Source organism: Gasterosteus aculeatus, chromosome X, assembly GCF_964276395.1.
Source record: "Gasterosteus aculeatus chromosome X, fGasAcu3.hap1.1, whole genome shotgun sequence".
NCBI lineage: Eukaryota > Metazoa > Chordata > Actinopteri > Perciformes > Gasterosteidae > Gasterosteus > Gasterosteus aculeatus.
This window is the reverse complement of record NC_135698.1, coordinates 15,859,201-15,876,870: the sequence shown is the minus strand read 5'-3', so window position 1 is coordinate 15,876,870 and position 17,670 is coordinate 15,859,201. Positions and strand designations below refer to the sequence as shown.

General features: G+C 43.4%; 4 protein-coding genes and 1 long non-coding RNA gene across 5 annotated transcripts; 3 read left to right on the top strand and 2 right to left on the bottom strand.

The window, feature by feature from the left end:
- Nucleotides 1-413: 413 nt before the first annotated feature.
- Nucleotides 414-857, bottom strand: LOC144383643 (uncharacterized). Its single transcript, XR_013451060.1, has 2 exons — nt 655-857; nt 414-560 (listed from the first exon to the last, which is right to left on the bottom strand). It is a non-coding gene; the product is annotated as an uncharacterized LOC144383643 (long non-coding RNA).
- A 718-nt stretch (nt 858-1,575) lies between these two features.
- LOC120809803 (E3 ubiquitin/ISG15 ligase TRIM25) lies at nt 1,576-3,787 on the top strand. The gene has a single exon (XM_078081890.1). The coding sequence runs from the start codon at nt 1,622-1,624 to the stop codon at nt 2,381-2,383; it is 762 nt and encodes a 253-aa protein (XP_077938016.1). The 5' UTR covers nt 1,576-1,621; the 3' UTR covers nt 2,384-3,787.
- On the top strand, nt 2,597-3,787 carry LOC144383616 (nuclear factor 7, ovary-like). The gene has a single exon (XM_078081891.1). It carries the CDS (start codon nt 2,597-2,599, stop codon nt 3,218-3,220), a length of 624 nt encoding a protein of 207 aa, XP_077938017.1. The 3' UTR covers nt 3,221-3,787.
- A 3,200-nt stretch (nt 3,788-6,987) lies between these two features.
- Nucleotides 6,988-10,804, top strand: LOC120809801 (E3 ubiquitin-protein ligase TRIM21-like). Its single transcript, XM_040163886.2, has 2 exons — nt 6,988-7,130; nt 7,957-10,804. Exon 2 carries the CDS (start codon nt 7,966-7,968, stop codon nt 9,607-9,609), a length of 1,644 nt encoding a protein of 547 aa, XP_040019820.2. The 5' UTR covers nt 6,988-7,130; nt 7,957-7,965; the 3' UTR covers nt 9,610-10,804.
- A 2,948-nt stretch (nt 10,805-13,752) lies between these two features.
- On the bottom strand, nt 13,753-14,492 carry LOC120809199 (E3 ubiquitin/ISG15 ligase TRIM25-like). The gene has a single exon (XM_040162848.2). It carries the CDS (start codon nt 14,431-14,433, stop codon nt 13,753-13,755), a length of 681 nt encoding a protein of 226 aa, XP_040018782.2. The 5' UTR covers nt 14,434-14,492.
- Nucleotides 14,493-17,670: the final 3,178 nt, after the last annotated feature.

Below are 17,670 nucleotides of genomic sequence, written 5' to 3'. Positions count from 1 at the left end.
ACACCAGGGAGCACTGGGTCAGGAAACCTCTGCAGGACTCGGGGCTACCGTCATAACGCTGAGGTGGCGCTAGATGAGGTGCTGACTGCGGTATAGCCGGTGTGGGGTTTTCCATGGCAGCAGAAACTCCGGCTGAAGCAGTAAGGGCGGCCGCCCGCGCGGACGTATGCTCCGCGTGCTGCTTGAGCTCCTGAAGAGCTGCTGCTAGGGTGTTTAAGGCTTCCCCGATTTGGCCGAGTCGTTGGCCCTGCTTGGTCTGGACCGCGGCGAGATGCTCAATGACCTGAGGCATACTGAGGTCTCCTTCAGTCTGCTGATCCGGGTCGGACGTTTCCACAGGCGATGGAAACGCTGCGCCTCTGCGGAGTCTGGTTGGGGCGAAGTCTTCTGTAACGCACCACAAGAGACCAGAGTGAACTCAAGCGCAGAGCGCAGTTTTATTAGCGGGGTACAGACAAGGATCAGGCGTGGCAGGGTCCGGTGAACAGGCAGGGGTCGAAAGCCGGGAGCGCGGAGGTAGGCAGAGGTACCGTCGAGGGTCAGGCAGGCGTGAACGAGGTCTGGGACAAAGGAGAGGTCAAATAACAGGTAGACAGAAACAGGATATCAAGAGAACGCTCAGAATGTGATGGTAACATGCACGAGACTTCGCACCGGCTTCTGAGGCTTCGGCAGCTTAAATGCCCAACCTCTCCTGATGAGGAACGAGCCACAGGTGCGTTGGTGGGAGTGGCCGTGCCCGCTCAGTGGGCTGATCCTGAGTGGCACAAACCATTGTCACGTGCGACAGAGGGGTGACTGAGATCCCGAGCTTCGGACTTTAGTATTCCGGAGACGGGGAACGTCTGCTTGTGACAGAGGTATTACACTGAATGCTGCGTCCATTGTATCTTGGATTTCGAATATCTCTCAGTCAATATCAATATCATAATAGCATTTTATTAATTTATGAACCGGGTCGTCAGATTATTTCTAATATCCTACGATACGTAACACAACAGACTTCAGACCTCAGCTGCACACAGACAGGAAGTTCCACTCGGGTCTGACTCTTTCACACTAAAGGTCTTTCTTCAAATGGGTGTGATTTTTATTCGGCTCCAGTCCCCCAGATGCTGCTATGAAACAAAAAATAAAGTAAAATACTGCCTATGTATTTAACAGTAAATCAAAAATGTGTTAATTCTATTTCATGTAAAAGTCCACTTTAAAATTGTTTAAAAAAATGTAATAACATAATTAACTACTGTACAATATTATTATTATTATTATGTTTAGTGCTCGCTGTGACAGTAATTGAGAGATCATTTTGCGTATTTGAAATCAAATATATATGTATATATATTTGATCGAAATATTTGATTGAAATATATATATATATATACCAACGGCCGTTTAGAGAAAACTTGTTTTTAAACTATTTTGAGTGTATTCATATCATATCGCAAGAAGAAATACAAAATATAAAAAATCTGTATGTCAATAACTCTCCTTCACTGCACCAAATTCATTAACATAATTCAGAATTATGCTCCTTTTATTGTACAAATCAAGTTTAATTTTATTAAACAAATAATTAACAGTCTTGTTTCTCCACACTTGTTGTCCTCAGAGTGTCGATATGTCTGCTGCCAGCCGTCTGCTGACTGAAGATCAGTTCCTGTGCTCCATCTGTCTGGCCGTGTTCACTCATCCAGTCACCATACCATGTGGACACAACTTCTGTAAAGCCTGCATCACTGACCACTGGAACGTTAATGCCCCGCCTAACTGTCCCAACTGTAACCAGGGTTTTAACACCAGACCTGAGCTGCAGGTCAACACGTTCATCTCTGAGATGGCTGCTCAGTTCAGACTGTCAGCTCAACAGAAAGCCAGCAGCAGCAGCTCAGAGCAACAAGCTGCCCAACCAGGAGAAGTTCCCTGTGACGTCTGCACTGGAACCAAAGTGAAGGCCCTCAAGAAACATCAGCTGATGGACCCTGTGGAGAACCTGGAAGGCAGGATGTGTACGAAGCACGATAAACTGCTAGAGCTGTTCTGTAAGACCGACCAGATGTGTGTCTGCATGCTCTGCACTGTTTTAGACCACAAGAACCATGATGTTGTTCCTCTGAGAGAAGAATATGAAGGAAAGAAGGCCGAGCTGGGGAAGACTGAGGCTGAAGTCCAGCAGATGATCCAGAAGAGACGACTGAAGATTCAGGAGATCAAACACTCAGTGGAGCTCAGTGAGGAAGAAGCAGACAGAGAGGTAGCAGAAGGTGTCCTGGTCTTCAGCGCTCTGAAGGAGTCTGTTGAGAGAAGCCAGGCGGAGCTCATCGACACCATCAAAGAGAAGCAGAGACAGACACAGAAACAGGCTGAAGGCTTCATCAAATAGCTGGAACAGGAGATCTCTGAGCTGAAGAAGAGAAGCACTGAGGTGGAGCAGCTCTCACGCTCTGAAGACCACCTCCACCTCCTCCAGAGCTTCAGGACCCTGAACACTGCTCCACCCACCAAGGACTGGACAGGAGTCAGAGTCAGTGCACCTTCATATGAGGGGACTGTGGTGAGAGCTGTGCATCAGCTAGACAAGAAGCTCAGTAAACAGATGAAGAAGCTGCTGGAGGTCGAGCTGAAGAGAGTCCAGCAGTCTGCAGTGGATGTGACACTTGATCCTGATACAGCACATCCTAAACTCATCCTGTCTGATGATGGAAAACAAGTTAAACGTGGAGATGTAAAGAAGAATCTCCCAGACAATCCAGAGAGATTTAATCGTTGTGCTGTTGTTTTAGGAAAGCAGAGTTTCTCTTCAGGTAGATTTTACTACGAGGTTCAGGTTAAAGGGAAGACTGACTGGGATTTAGGAGTGGTGAGAGAGTCCATCAACAGGAAGGGAAACATCTCAGCGTCTCCTCAGAATGGTTACTGGGCGATACGGTTGTGGAATAAGAATAATTACTCTGCTCTTGCTGACCCTCCAGTCAGTCTCTCTCTGGAGCCCCGGCCTGAGAAGGTGGGGGTGTTTGTGGATTATGAGGAGGGTCTGGTCTCCTTTTATGACGTTGGTGCTGCAGCTCTGATCTACTCCTTTACTGGCTGCTGCTTCACTGAGAAACTCTACCCATACTTTAGTCTCAATAGACCCTTCAATACAAAGCTAATTAGGTTTGTAAATAATATTTTTGACTCTGCTCCTCTGATCATCTCTGCTGTCAATCACACTGAGTAGAACAAACATTTGTTCTTAAGAGATTCTTTCATAGATAACTTAACAAATCTACATTATTGATCATTTTCAGTATATACGTGATTGATTTTTCACTTTCCGTGTGTTTTTTCTATTTATCTGTAAATGTTTGACTTTGATTTGTCTCTTTTTTACTCCTCCAACACACATATTTTAGACTACTGATGGATTATCTGATGTAGTTTGATTTATTATAATAACTGCATCTGACTTTAGTCACAAATAAGAAGCATTCTACGAATCCTTATCTTCATGTCCAATTATGTTTTATTTTCTTATTATTGGATATAAAACACATTATGAATGTTAGCACAAATTATTAGAAAAAGTAATGTATTACTTACTCCTCAGTTTAAAAAACAGTGTTTCAGGATGTGGTGCGTCTGTGAGCGAGTGTGCACCTCTCTGTCCCTCATGTGTCTGCAGAAAACCTAATTTACTTCATCGATATAACAAAAACATCTTCAGAATTCCTTGGTCCTTTTAAAGATTATGATGAACTCTGACCTGTAAAATAAATGTAATAAATGACTTTTCAGAGCGTTGAATTATAGCTTCCACTCATATCTGACTCTAAGGTCTTAACAGGATTCAAGCAGAGTTAGTTTGAATTATCTGAAAAGCGTTAGAAAGAAGTGAGAAGAAACATCAGGTGGACTCTGAGCTTTGTAGGGTTAAAGTCGTCTTGGTGTTAATGTGTCAATAAAACTTCATAATAAACCTTCTCAAGGGTTCACTCACCTTCACAGATCAGAGACCAGTGTACAAACCAAAGACAACCAGAGGAAAGGATGAAACAAGAAATAGTCTCAATAGAAATGACATAAACCTGAATTAACACCAACATAACAAATATTACTATTATGAAGACACGTCCACTAACAGATCAGATAGTTACATATATCATATATGATATGAAACACAACGCCTGACACTCGAGCGCTTTGATTTGAATCAATAAACTCATCAAACGTTCATCCAAGTGGCTTCATATATTTAGGAATGTTCCATTGTTTGATACTTTGGCTCCAGGTTTCGTTGGCTGGAAGCCGGAACAGTTTCTGATTCATCACTGACAGTAACTTATTTACGTCGGTGGGGGAAAGGTGCCGGCGACTTTTTGAGCTTCGCCCATTAAAAAAGGGGCCAGTATACCCGGCCACTCTGCTTTGGTTCAACGCTGCCTCGCTGTAGGCCTCCGTGTCATCCTCACCAGTCTGCTTGGTGAGCACTTTACTGGGTTGCGTGGGCCTCTCTGGCTTAACCAGACGTTGACCCAGAGTAGTTATTGCGTCCTGTAACGCTCTTCGGCTCTGGGCCCGCTGGGTTTGGGTTTGGGTGGCCTATGCTCGTGCAATGCACTCTGGGTCTCACTCACAGTACCTATTTTATCCTCAACCTTTAGCAACGGATCACCACGGCCACGTTCTCCCAAATGTGGCAACCCAGGGGAAGTCAAGGCCAGATTCAGGGATAAAAGAGGAGGCTCAGAGGCAGTAATCATACAACAAAAAGGGATATTTTTAATAACAAAGTCATGGTAAAGGGCGCTTAGGCCAACTTTAAACAAAAAGGGTCCTCCCGCTCCGGGTCGGGGTGAACGGTTCCTGAGGTACGCTCAGCTGCTCCCTCCAAGTAGCTGATGGGCTGCAGAACCTGCACTGGATAATAGCAAATCCAATCTGAGCTTCGGGATCCGCCCCCTCTGCTCGGTCTGCTTTGCCTCAATTCATACATACGAGTACTTGGTGAGAAACTCAACGTTTGAGAGTCCGTCATCGGAGGAATGAAAAGGTTTCTGTTCAGGTCCAGTGTTCAGAAAAGGTGAATAAAATATAAAACTCAACGGTGTGGTGGAAACTAAGTGCATGAAAGCAGTGCTGTAGTGGTAAAATTAGAGGTGGGTAAACTCAAACTTTTGTGATCATACAGACCTCGACGCGATGCGAAGCAACGCAACACAAGAACAGAACACGCGTTCTGGGGTTCATGGCTCCTCTGTGCTTCTCCTCTCTCTATTGGACCTGGTGTTTCTCCTCTCCCTGTGTTCTCTGCATCATTACCTGTCCTATCACTGCCTGAAAAAATATGTTGAATTTAAGAGTTAACCAGTTAAGCAGCCTGTCAATTACACTGACAACATAAGTTAAAGGAACACTCATGTACTACCTATGTCATCATAAATAGCCCATACAGCATGTTTTTTTTATCACATTGAGAACTGACTTGTTTTCTAATCTACGCGTCACCAGGCGTTTTTCTTGTCCTTTTAGAGCGCGCGACTACTACCCCCCCCGTCAGTCGTTCCGCCCGCAATGACTACTACCCCCCCGCCGGACCTTCTCGACCGGTCCGCGAAATATTGTCTGACATGAAACCGGTCCGTGAGGTAAGAAAGGTTGGGGACCAGTGGGCTGATCCGTCTGTTTACACACCTCCTGGATCCTGATTGGTCGCTGCTGCAGCCGCAAGGCACTGATTGGATGCTCACAGACCGTAATACAGCGCAGATGAACATGATTCAGACTACGGCGTTTATATGTTCAACAATAGGAAACGTAGTCTTAGCTGTTTTAAAATTACATCAAGTTTATTTCGGATTATTCCAACGGAAGAATACAAGGCACAGGGAACTTTGAGGTGCGTAAACGCTATTTATAGGTGCGTAAACGCTATTTCCAAAATTCCAGAGGTGCGTAAACGGCGTTTACGTGCGTTTACCCTCCACTACAGCCCTGGACGCATCACAGGAGACAGGAGTAGGCCCAAGCGCAGAGCGCAGTTTTAATGAACAACAAGTACACAGGGAGTAGGCTTAGTGGTATCCAGTAGACAGGCAGGGGGTCGAAATCCAGGAGCAAGGAGATAGGCGAAGGTACAGACAGGGATCAGGCAGGAGGCAACGAGGTCAGGAACAAACAAGGAGTCTTTAACGGGAGTACAAAACAGGAGATCCAAATAACGCTCAGAATGTGATGTTTAACTACACAAGACTTTGCAAGGAACACAGAGGGATAAGGGGTATATTTACAGACCAGCTTTGATGGGGAACCAGACACAGGTGTGTGGGGATGAGTGGGCGTGCACAACAGGCAGACACAAATGGAACAAACCAACACAAAATGGGACAGACCAACTAGACAGTAAACAGGGGCGAGTTTGGGGACCCGATTTTGAAGGCCTCAGTACTCCGGGGAAGGGGAGCGCTGGATTGTAACACCAATTTTGTTTTTTTTGCCGTGAGAAATACGATGTGTGGCGTGAGTGCGCGTGAAAACATGCAAAAGTGTGTGTCGATAAGCCGTGCAGAGCTGAATACATTGATTGCTCGGTATGTTGAAGATGACGTGCATCCTGTCAACTGTCGAGTCAGTTGCCTTCAGGCAAATGAGTGAGACAGCTATTTTGTATTAAGTAAAAGGGACTTTTGTGCGACTGCTTGATTTGAAAGCCTGTTGCCCTGTTGATTACAACAAATAGGTATAATTATTGTTTGTTTTTGTGTTTGACTGTTCATATTATTTTATATTTAAAAAAAGACATTAAAAGTAACTTAAAAGTTACTTTCCAGAGTAACTAATTACTTTTGATGTACAGTAACTGGTAAGTAATTCAATTACCTTTAAAAGAAGTAACTAGTAACTGTAACTAATTACCAATTGTCAGTAACTTGCCCAAAACTGGTCTTTAGTGATCCAAGTACTTCTACTTCAGAGGAGGAGCTGAGTACTTCCTCCACCCTCCCTCCCTGAGAGGAGGACGAAGGTAAAGTAAAGTTGGTGTGAGTGACGCAGAGCTGCAGTCCAGACGAGTCTCTCTGTTTCTCTCTAAAGAAACAACTGAATCCAGCAGCTTTTCATCAACAACACAACAGGATCTCTGACAAACTCTGGTGAGTACGCTGCTCTACAAAGACTAGATACATGAACTAAACATCTGCTCCCAGTTTAGTTCAGACCACAATCTGACTGTTGGACGTCTGCTTTTATCACATGAACAATATTAAGGATAATAAGAAATGTCTTATTTTAGATAAAGCATCAGAGGTAGAAACCAAACACAGAGACTGAACTCTGGATAGTTTAAGTGAGACTGAACAGTCACAGCTAGCGTTAGCTTCAGCTAACTCACACACCTGTTTCCTGGTTGGAATAAATAACAAAATACCTCAAAACTGGTTGAACTTGAAAGGAAGTTCCACTCAGAGTGAATGTTTGGCTGAGTGCCATCGTCGGTTATTGAGGTTTTAAATATAAAAACTAGCGCTGAGCAACGATTCAAAATGCATTAATCGCAACTTCTTCCATTTTTTAAGCAGATTATATTTCAGTTTAGGTTCCAGCAGAAACAAGTTTCTTTTATCAGGGAGCAGATGAACAGTCTCTGTTCAGTAGTTGTGTTATTTGTCATTAATGTTTGTTATTACATTGATGTTCATAATGCTTCTTGATGTTTATAAGAAGCAGGACTTGGAGGGTTTTAGGACGCAGAGGAACAAACTGTGTGACCTCTCCATGTCCACATGTACATCTAGAGAATATAAAACCAACCGGCTGTAACTAGTTGGTTGGAAATCGGAGGATCGTCTCCATGACGATACAAACAGCACTGATGTGGTTTCTATGGTATTTAGAGTCGGACTCTTGTAGACCAAAGATGTTCTACTACTACTACTACTAGATGTTCTAATCATAGTTCTCCACACTTGTTGTCCTCAGAGTGTCGATATGTCTGCTGCCAGCTGTCTGCAGACAGAAGATCAGTTTCTGTGCTCCATCTGTCTGGACGTGTTCACTCATCCAGTCACCATACCATGTGGACACAACTTCTGTAAAGCCTGCATCACTGACCACTGGAACGTTAATGCCCCGTCTAACTGTCCTAACTGTAACCAGGGTTTTAACACCAGACCTGAGCTGCAGGTCAACACATTCATCTCTGAGATGGCTGCTCAGTTCAGACTGTCAACTCAACAGAAAGCCAGCAGCAGCAGCTCCGAGCAACAAGCTGCCCAACCAGGAGAAGTTCCCTGTGACGTCTGCACTGGAACCAAAGTGAAGGCCCTCAAGTCCTGCCTGGTGTGTCTGGTCTCCTACTGTGAGGCTCACCTGGAGCCTCATCTGACTACGTCAGGTCTGAAGAGACATCAGCTGATGGACCCTGTGGAGAACCTGGAAGGCAGGATGTGTACGAAGCACGATAAACTGCTGGAGCTGTTCTGTAAGACCGACCAGATGTGTGTCTGCATGCTCTGCACTGTTTTAGACCACAAGAACCATGATGTTGTTCCTCTGGGAGAAGAATATGGAGGAAAGAAGGCCGAGCTGGGGAAGACTGAGGCTGAAGTCCAGCAGATGATCCAGAAGAGACGGCTGAAGATTCAGGAGATCAAACACTCAGTGGAGCTCAGTGAGGAAGCAGCAGACAGAGAGGTAGCAGAAGGTGTCCTGGTCTTCAGCGCTCTGAAGGAGTCTGTTGAGAGAAGCCAGGCGGAGCTCATCGACACCATCAAAGAGAAGCAGAGAAAGAAACAGAAACAGGCTGAAGGCTTCATCATCGAGCTGGAACAGGAGATCTCTGAGCTGAAGAAGAGAAGCACTGAGGTGGAGCAGCTCTCACACTCTGAAGACCACCTCCACCTCCTCCAGAGCTTCAGGACCCTGAACACTGCTCCACCCACCAAGGACTGGACAGGAGTCAGAGTCAGTGCACCTTCATATGAGGGGACTGTGGTGAGAGCTGTGCACCAGCTGGAGAAGAAGCTCAGTAAACAGATGAAGAAGCTGCTGGAGGTCGAGCTGAAGAGAGTCCAGCAGTCTGCAGTGGATGTGACACTTGATCCTGATACAGCACATCCTCAACTCATCCTGTCTGATGGTGAAAAACAAGTTAAAGATGGAGCTGTAGAGAAGAATCTCCCAGACAATCCAGAGAGATTTAATTGTTATCCTGTTGTTTTAGGAAAGCAGAGTTTCTCTTCAGGTAGATTTTACTACGAGGTTCAGGTTAAAGGGAAGACTGACTGGTGGTTAGGAGTGGTGAGAGAGTCCATCAACAGGAAGGGAAACATCTCACCGTCTCCTCAGAATGGTTACTGGACGATATGGTTGAGGAATGAGAATAGTTACTCTGCTTGGGCTGGCCCATCAGTCCGTCTCTCTCTGGAGTCCCGGCCTGAGAAGGTGGGGGTGTTTGTGGATTATGAGGAGGGTCTGGTCTCCTTTTATGACGTTGGTGCTGCAGCTCTGATCTACTCCTTTACTGACTGCTGCTTCACTGAGAAACTCTACCCTCTCTTTAGTCCATTTATTAATTATAATGGTAAAAACTCTGCTCCTCTGATCATCTCTGCTGTCAATCACACTGAGTAGAACAAACTGTTGATGTTCATTCATTCATGTCTGAATCTCTTAACAAATCTACATTATTGATCATTTTCAGTATATAGGTGATTGATTTTTCACTTTCTGTGTTTTTTTTCTATTTATCTGTAAATATTTGACTTTGATTTGTTTCGTTTTTACTCCTCCAACACACATATTGTAAACTACTGATGGATTATCTGATGTAGTTTGATTTATTATAATAACTGCATCTGACTTTAGTCACAAATAAGAATTCTACAAATCCTTATCTTGGTGTCAAATTATGTTTTATTTTATTTTATTTTGTTCTTCAAGATATTTTCAAATTAAGGGATCTCAGTCTGGTTCATTTTCTGGGGTGAATTAAAGATTACTTTTTTTCTTATTAAATTTGGCTGTCAATCACAGTGAGTAGAACAAACTCTTGATTTTTTACAGAGATTCTTTCATAGATAATGTAAGACATCTAACCTAATGTTGTCTTAACCTAGGCAGCGAAAGCTAGTATTACCCTAACCTAGACATACGAAATTTGCTGCTATTTCTGGTATTTTTTTTGCAGATTGCCTCGAAAACGTCAATAATTTTTATTCTTATATGTCAACGAATCTATGCCTCAAATCTCAAAAGTATATATAATATTTACATGTCTAACTACTGCAAGAAAGGTACTTTAATTTGAGAAGGTAGTAAGAACCCTCAGTCGATGGTGGGACAATGCTGGGGCAATGATGTACATTTTTTAATGTGCTATTTATAGGTGTTGAAGTGGGATATCTTATTGTGAAAGGCCAGAGTTGGGTTGCTGGATATGTTGACCGCATTGATGATGATTTTGGTAAACCTTTAACCAATGTTTATTCCCCGCAAAAAACAATGTTTACAATGACAACGGACGTCTTCAGGGCATTACCAGCGCACAGACTCAGTTTTAACTCTCATAATTAAAATTAAAATGAGCTAAAGCTTACTTTAACACCATTAAATCACCTGAATACATGCACGATAATTCTTTAATACTGCTACGGTACAGTAAGCTAAAAACTGCCCGGGTTAGGATAATGTTGTTATTTTAATGTTGACTATCATATTCATTTATTTGATAAGTTTGTTTTATATTTCATCATTTAGAATCTATGGAATAATCAAGGGGTCTCTGTTTGGTATGTTTTAGGGGTAAATAAAATTAAGTCTTGAATCATATGGTATCAAATTAATCAACAACATCTGACTTTGATTAGGGCTGGGCAGTATGGCCAAAATTTCACATGGCGATATTTTATAATATATAATTCTGACGATATCCCGGTATATCCCGGTATTTCTTTTTCGAGTAAACACATTTATTCATTGACGCAGGAAAAGGACCGCCGGCTACCTGAATAGTTCTTCAACTAGCCAGCTCGTTAGCATGTTAGCTCATTAGCGTCTTAGCTTGTTGTGGCTGCTAGTGTTGCTACCAGAGATAATACCAGCCACTCAACAAACTTTGTTTCAAATTGTTTTCTGATCTAACTTACGTGGGATTTTTTGAAAACAAAAACCTTTCTTCTTCTTGTCATAGCGAACGAGCTGTAGCCATCGGCGGTTTATTTAAAAAATGTACAATTATTCAACTGTTGTTTTTCCCTTTTAAAGATTGTTACTTGTGGGTTTAATTGATATTATAAAGTTATAGCCATGACTCTATTTCAATAGACGCAACACAAGTAGCTCCAACTGCAGCGACCCCGGCGGTGAGCGGTAAACAATATATTGCGCTGCCAAACGTAGAGTGGCTACATTTCGTCCCTGCGTGGGTTTCTCCAGGTACTGTGGCTTCCTCCCTCAGTCCAAAGACATGCAGGGTTCATTGGTGGCTCTTAACTGCCTGTAGGTGTGTGGGAGTGAATGAAAAGCTTGTCTCTATGCCGATGCCGATGCCTTTTAGGAGCTTCTGGCACAAACATAAACGTGGTGAAAAGATGAGATTCACATGGGGGGTTCACTGCTTGGTGGGGGATGAGGAGTTAAACATCTGCTTATTCTTTCTTCCACAGACTCGCTGCTCTATCAGGGCAGAAACTGATTGTCAAAACTGTTCTGCTTAGTTCTAAAATTGTCTTTTAATTTACCTACTTTTTAGAAGAAAAACTACAACAAACTTTTAATTGACTCTGAAATAGAATAAAATACGAAGTGGGAAAACAAAAGTGTGATGGAGGGAAAGATAAATGGGGATGGGGTCCAATCGCCACGGTACACAAAGAAAAGCGTTTAAATACTAAGGACCGTCTCTGATTTGTTCAGTTTGTTTCAGTGTGTGTGAGCTCTGATAGCATCCGAACGCTCACCTGGACACATCTGAGTTCATCCCCTGAGCCCAGTGATGAAGGTAAGTGACTCTTGTCCTCGTTCCTCCACTTTATAATTCCCCTCCACGTCTCCTGCTCTTAATAACTCCACGGTGTTCTACATTTATGAATCAAAAACTTATAAATTATTATCCAGCCGGCCCGTCCGATGGAGTTTGTGGCGTAATTCATCTTCCGAGCTCATGATCGGCTTAAGTAAATACAGGAGCAATCCATAACCGGCGACCTTGTCAGAGGTCAGCGCTAATTGGGTGGAGACGTGTGAGGGGTGGGGGTGTAGTCGGATCCCAACTGCCGGCATCAATAAAACAATTTTCCACCCACAAAAGTAACCTAATCACAGGGGTCATGGGTCAAGGGGTTAAGAAAAGATCAGGGGATTATACACTAAGAATGTTCTCTTTTTTTAACTGAAGTTGCATTTAGTCTTTTCTTTACTTTGGCCAGTTACTAAAATACACCAACCCAGTCCATGAGTGACTCAGTACTTTAACTCAAGGTTCATACACGGAGGAACTTTACAGTCTGGGACTTACGGTAGCCCGAATGAGCACACGGTAAATGTCTTTTTTTAAAACCTGCAGTCGGTCTGTATTTGAGTTAATAAACAGAACAAAAATATGTCTTATAACTTTGACCTATTCTATAATAATGTTGTATATCAGTTGTTATAGGATATTAAAATGTGACCTAGAATAGGGCCCATAATATTAGCGAATGACTATATAAAATACACAAGACATGTGTATGTGTCTTTTATTTTGAAAAGCAGCAGAACCTAATGCATTCAGACTGGTGACAGTTAATCTTGCTGCAGGTGTGACTCGCTGCTGTTACATTCAAAGACACACTTAGCATTCATGAGTTCCTCCCAACACACACCACCACAGTGTGTGTGTGTGTGTGTGTGTGGGGGGGGGGGTAATGGTTTCTTCAATCACTCCCACGGAGACCGTCTGCCATGTTATGACAACCTATTAAATGTTAAATTAAATGCGTTGTTGCCCCCCCCACCCCCCACACCTGGAGGACATTTCAGAGGAAAGTCGGCCGTTCCCATTGTGGGAATGTGTTTGCTCGCCTTCCTGCTGTCAGAGCTTTAGAACAGAAATAAATGACCCGTCAGCGCTGACGTACGCAGCGCGCCTTGGACAACCCTGAATGCTGCGCTGTCGCCACGTGAAAGGGGGTGAGGGAAGGACAGGGGGCGATAGGCCATGAAAAATGATATATCACAGTACTGTAAGCGAGTGTTTGGCGGTGATGGAGTGGCACTCCGGCTGTCAGCACGAGGCCTGCTCCGAATGTTGACGTTGAAGTGTGAAACGTTGTTTCATCGGGATTAAAATGCTGTCACACTAATACAAACACTTCTTTAACCTGATCTGAGATCTGCCATTCAGCCGATCAATACAAACCACTAACTCTACAGAATGCTAAATATAACATATTATGCCAACTGGTCCTCTACATTTCTGGTCCTCTACATATTCTGTGTGTGTTTGTCAGTTTAATGTCTGACCCCTTTGCTCACAGTTTACTGACCTTTCAATACGGGGGGGTTGTCTGGAGACTGTCCCCGGTGGAGGGTGGTGGGGGGACTTCTTATCAGAGTACAAACCCATGTCCACCATGACCTCGTCCCCTCTCCGCCATCATCCATCACTCCTGGATGCAGGTCGACATTAATCAGCAGTAGAGCACCAGCGCCATGGCAATAGGCTGCCCCCCCTCCCTTTGTGTGTTACATATTGACCTGTCATCAGAACATCTAATAGATAGATAGAGATATACTTTATTCATCCCCAGGGGGAAATTTGTGTGTATAGCAGCATCTCTTCTGGATCATCTGCTGGACTTCAGCCTCAGCCTTCCCCAGCTCGGCCTTCTTTCCTTCATATTCTTCTCTCAGAGGAACAACATCGTGGTTCTTGTGGTCTAAAACAGTGCAGAGCATGCAGACACACATCTGGTCGGTCTTACAGAACAGCTCCAGCAGTTTATCGTGCTTTGTACACATCCTGCCTTCCAGGTTCTCCACAGGGTCCATCAGCTGATGTCTCTTCAGACCTGACGTAGTCAGATGAGGCTCCAGATGAGCCTCACAGTAGGAGACCAGACACACCAGGCAGGACTTGAGGGCCTTCACTTTGGTTCCAGTGCAGACGTCACAGGGAACTTCTCCTGGTTGGGCAGCTTGTTGCTCTGAGCTGCTGCTGCTGGCTTTCTGCTGAGCTGACAGTCTGAACTGAGCAGCCATCTCAGAGATAAACGTGTTGACCCGAAGTTCAGGTCTGGTGTTAAAACCCTGGTTACAGTTGGGACAGTTAGACGGGGCATCAACGTTCCAGTGGTCAGTGATGCAGGCTTTACAGAAGTTGTGTCCACATGGTATGGTGACTGGATGAGTGAACACGTCCAGACAGATGGAGCACAGGAACTGATCTTCAGTCAGCAGACAGCTGGCAGCAGACATATCGACACTCTGAGGACAACAAGTGAGACACAAATAAAACGTTTACTCCTTTAATAACCAACATTTGCGTGTTGATGAAAAGCTGCTGGATTCAGTTGTTTCTTTAGAGAGAAACAGACTCGTCTGGACTGCAGCTCTGCGTCACTCACACCAACTTTACTTTCACTTCAGCAAATGTTGTCACAAATTCTCCATCTTAGTAGTTTTAATCCTGCCTGCTTTTTTAATTAACTCTCCTGCAGCCCATTCCATTCATAAAAAAACAGCAACGAGTGACTTCTTGTCATAACTTAGAACTTTGAGGTCAGTTTTTAAATCTTATAAAAAGGTGCCACCAGGAGTCCTTGGCTGACATTGTGAGGGTGGACCTCCATATTTTAGAGAGCTCAGAGAGCCTCCCTCCGCTCCAGAACTAGTTCCCAGCCCTAAATCAAAGTGGAACATTAATGACAGCGAACACGCGTACCTGAGCTCCTCGTCCACCACCTGCTGGATGTTTAAAAAAACAGACGTTATTTAGGTCAGAGCGTCCCCCCCGGAAAAAGAGCATCTTCTGCCGGCTGTTCTGTAACAGATTGTGTGGGGATTTAATTCATTTTTATTGCCTCCATGGCAATAGAGATTAGGCAATTAACCTGCATGTCACTGTAATTATTAGGACACTTTAGCAGAAAATTAATTAATTTCCCAAACGGTGGCAGAAGAAAAGGACGTTTACGTCGCTGCGCTGACGGGTAATCAGAGGTCTCACTCACGAGGTTGTTGACTATTCAAAGCTCAGGATGGAAACTATAGAAATCCAACACTCACTTTCAACCCTGAAACAATAGGCGTCCCACAATGCTTTGCTGCATCGGGCTCAGCCAGCATTTTTTTTCCAAAAAGTACTTTTGTTTCCTTTCTTTTTCTGACATAATGTAAAAAATAAATACATTTATATTGCAGCATGAAATATTATTCCAATGGGAGCCCATGTGCACTATTCTTAGAAAATATTAAGCCTCAATATAATTACATATTCTTTAATGGATGATTTGGTTTCACATATAAACATGTTTTCTATCAGGTTGTGAGTATTTCTGCTGTAGAATTGGGCATTTTAACATGGAGGTCACAGGGATTGTTTTACTTGAACAGCATCTTTGATCCAACTGAGATCCAACTTCTCAGCCATATTTGACCGTTTATGTTTTAATCACAAAGGAGAAAAGCATTCTTCCCTTTTTTCCTCCATCAATATTTATATGTTGATGTCACGGCTCGCTTAAGGAAACCCTGAATGTTAAATCCACTGAAAAAAAATCACTTTCAGCTCATCCGTTATCATGAATGGAAAGAGTGACCTGGGAATAATTCATGCTGCCGGTTGCTGAGAGTTCTTTGGAGAGTCTGCGGTGACGTTAATATTAACACCCCCCCTCCCCCATTGATGGACGCGTGAGAACATGTGGAAGGACAGAGGAGCCGACGCCCACATCTTTAACACACTTCAGCCATTGATATTCAGCACCTGCCACTCCGCCTGCTCCTTAATTACATTGTGAGGATTAATGAAATCAGTGTCATCGTTGCAGCACGGAGGGGTCGGAGGTCAAAGAAAGACCAAGAGGGAATGTTAGTGAGTGGGAGCATATGATGGTATTTTAATTAGTATGCTAATGTGTTACAGTGCGAGTGTTTTCAGCTCACACTGTTTCTATTAATCCCGATAAGTTATTTATGAACATAATGGGTGAGATGACAAAGCGTGAAGTGAATGCTGACATTAAGGTTTGAGCACTTTAATGTATTTTACTGCAAAGGGAATAAAACCATTTAGAAATCCCCCAAACTTTTTTTTATTGAACTCCCGTCTAAAGCAGTGACTTCATGAATGTGTTTAATTCCAAAATTGAAAACTTTTATTTTGAAAACATAAAATCCATGCGAGACACACCAGATGTGGAACACAAACTCATGAGAGTATTAGTACTTTCCAATGTATGTGACGTGACCCTATGGCACATGGCGCTTTGCCACATGACACAATGTCACATGACACTTTTGCACATGATGCATTATCTTTAAAAGGAACCTTTTCAATGTGTGTTTATTCATATTGCACGGTGCCTTTTTAAAGTGACAACAAACCCTGTTACCATATTCTACCAGATATAGGAGTGAATTCGTTAAGTAGACAGCTGCAGCTTTAGGCCGCGTCGGAAGCCGACCGGACGCATGCCGCAGATGACGGAACTGAGTCACATGACGTGGCATCTGTACAATGACGCTTGCCTTTGGAGCTCCTCCAGGTCGGCGTCCCTGCAGGGATCGAGGGGTCTTGGAGATGGAAAGGAATGCTGGGGAGAGGAACGTTAGGAACACGCTGGAAGAGGAAAAAAAAACACAAGTAGTGGAGTAATGGATGCATAGCAATTCACCCTCGGGATAAATATAATCTAATCTTTTTTTCCTTCATTTCAAGTCCTTTGAAGTCCTACAATACCGATGTGAGAATTTTAAAAAATGGGAAAAAACATCAGGGTTCAAACAAATATTGTTCTCACAGCAGATGGGTCATTAATTAGTATTTTGAAGATCTAAAATTTTGTTTTGATCGGAAAGTGTACACATCTTTTGTTTCGCCAAAAGTAAGACGTTTGATGTATTTAGCGTAATTAAATAAAAAAACCCAAAACTATTTTCTTTGATAGTATAATAATGTATTTTGTGTGTGTGAGTGTGTGATCTTAATTTAACAAATCTATCTTTCTTAAAGCCTCTATCTTTCGAGAGTGTCTCTAATCCTCGAGTGTGAGAAAGGACAGAGGAAAAAAGGGGAAGAAGACCGAGACGGAAAGAGGAAAAAGTGTCGAGCAGCGAATCGGGGACTCATCAGTCGGCCTGTCGACCTGCCGTCTCTTTAAACGCTGCCATGCTAATAAGCCTGCATTCGTCTCAACAAACACTAATTACAGCGACTCGATCGGCTCTCGTCACATTAACATTCACAAACGAGCTTCTGAAGCTGAGACCCCGGGACGTGGGAGGAGCCTAACGCTGTCTCTTCACCTGGAGATATTTACAAACTTACTACAGACTTTATGAAGTCTTTGGCAAAAACAGTTGACCGTCTTCTTATTTTACGGCTGTTTTGTTTCCTATTGTTACTCCACGCCGTCTGGCTTTGAACAGATTAATATCTCCCCCATCAGGACAAATCTTCTTTGTTCACTTCATTTGTTCCTGTTAGCAGAC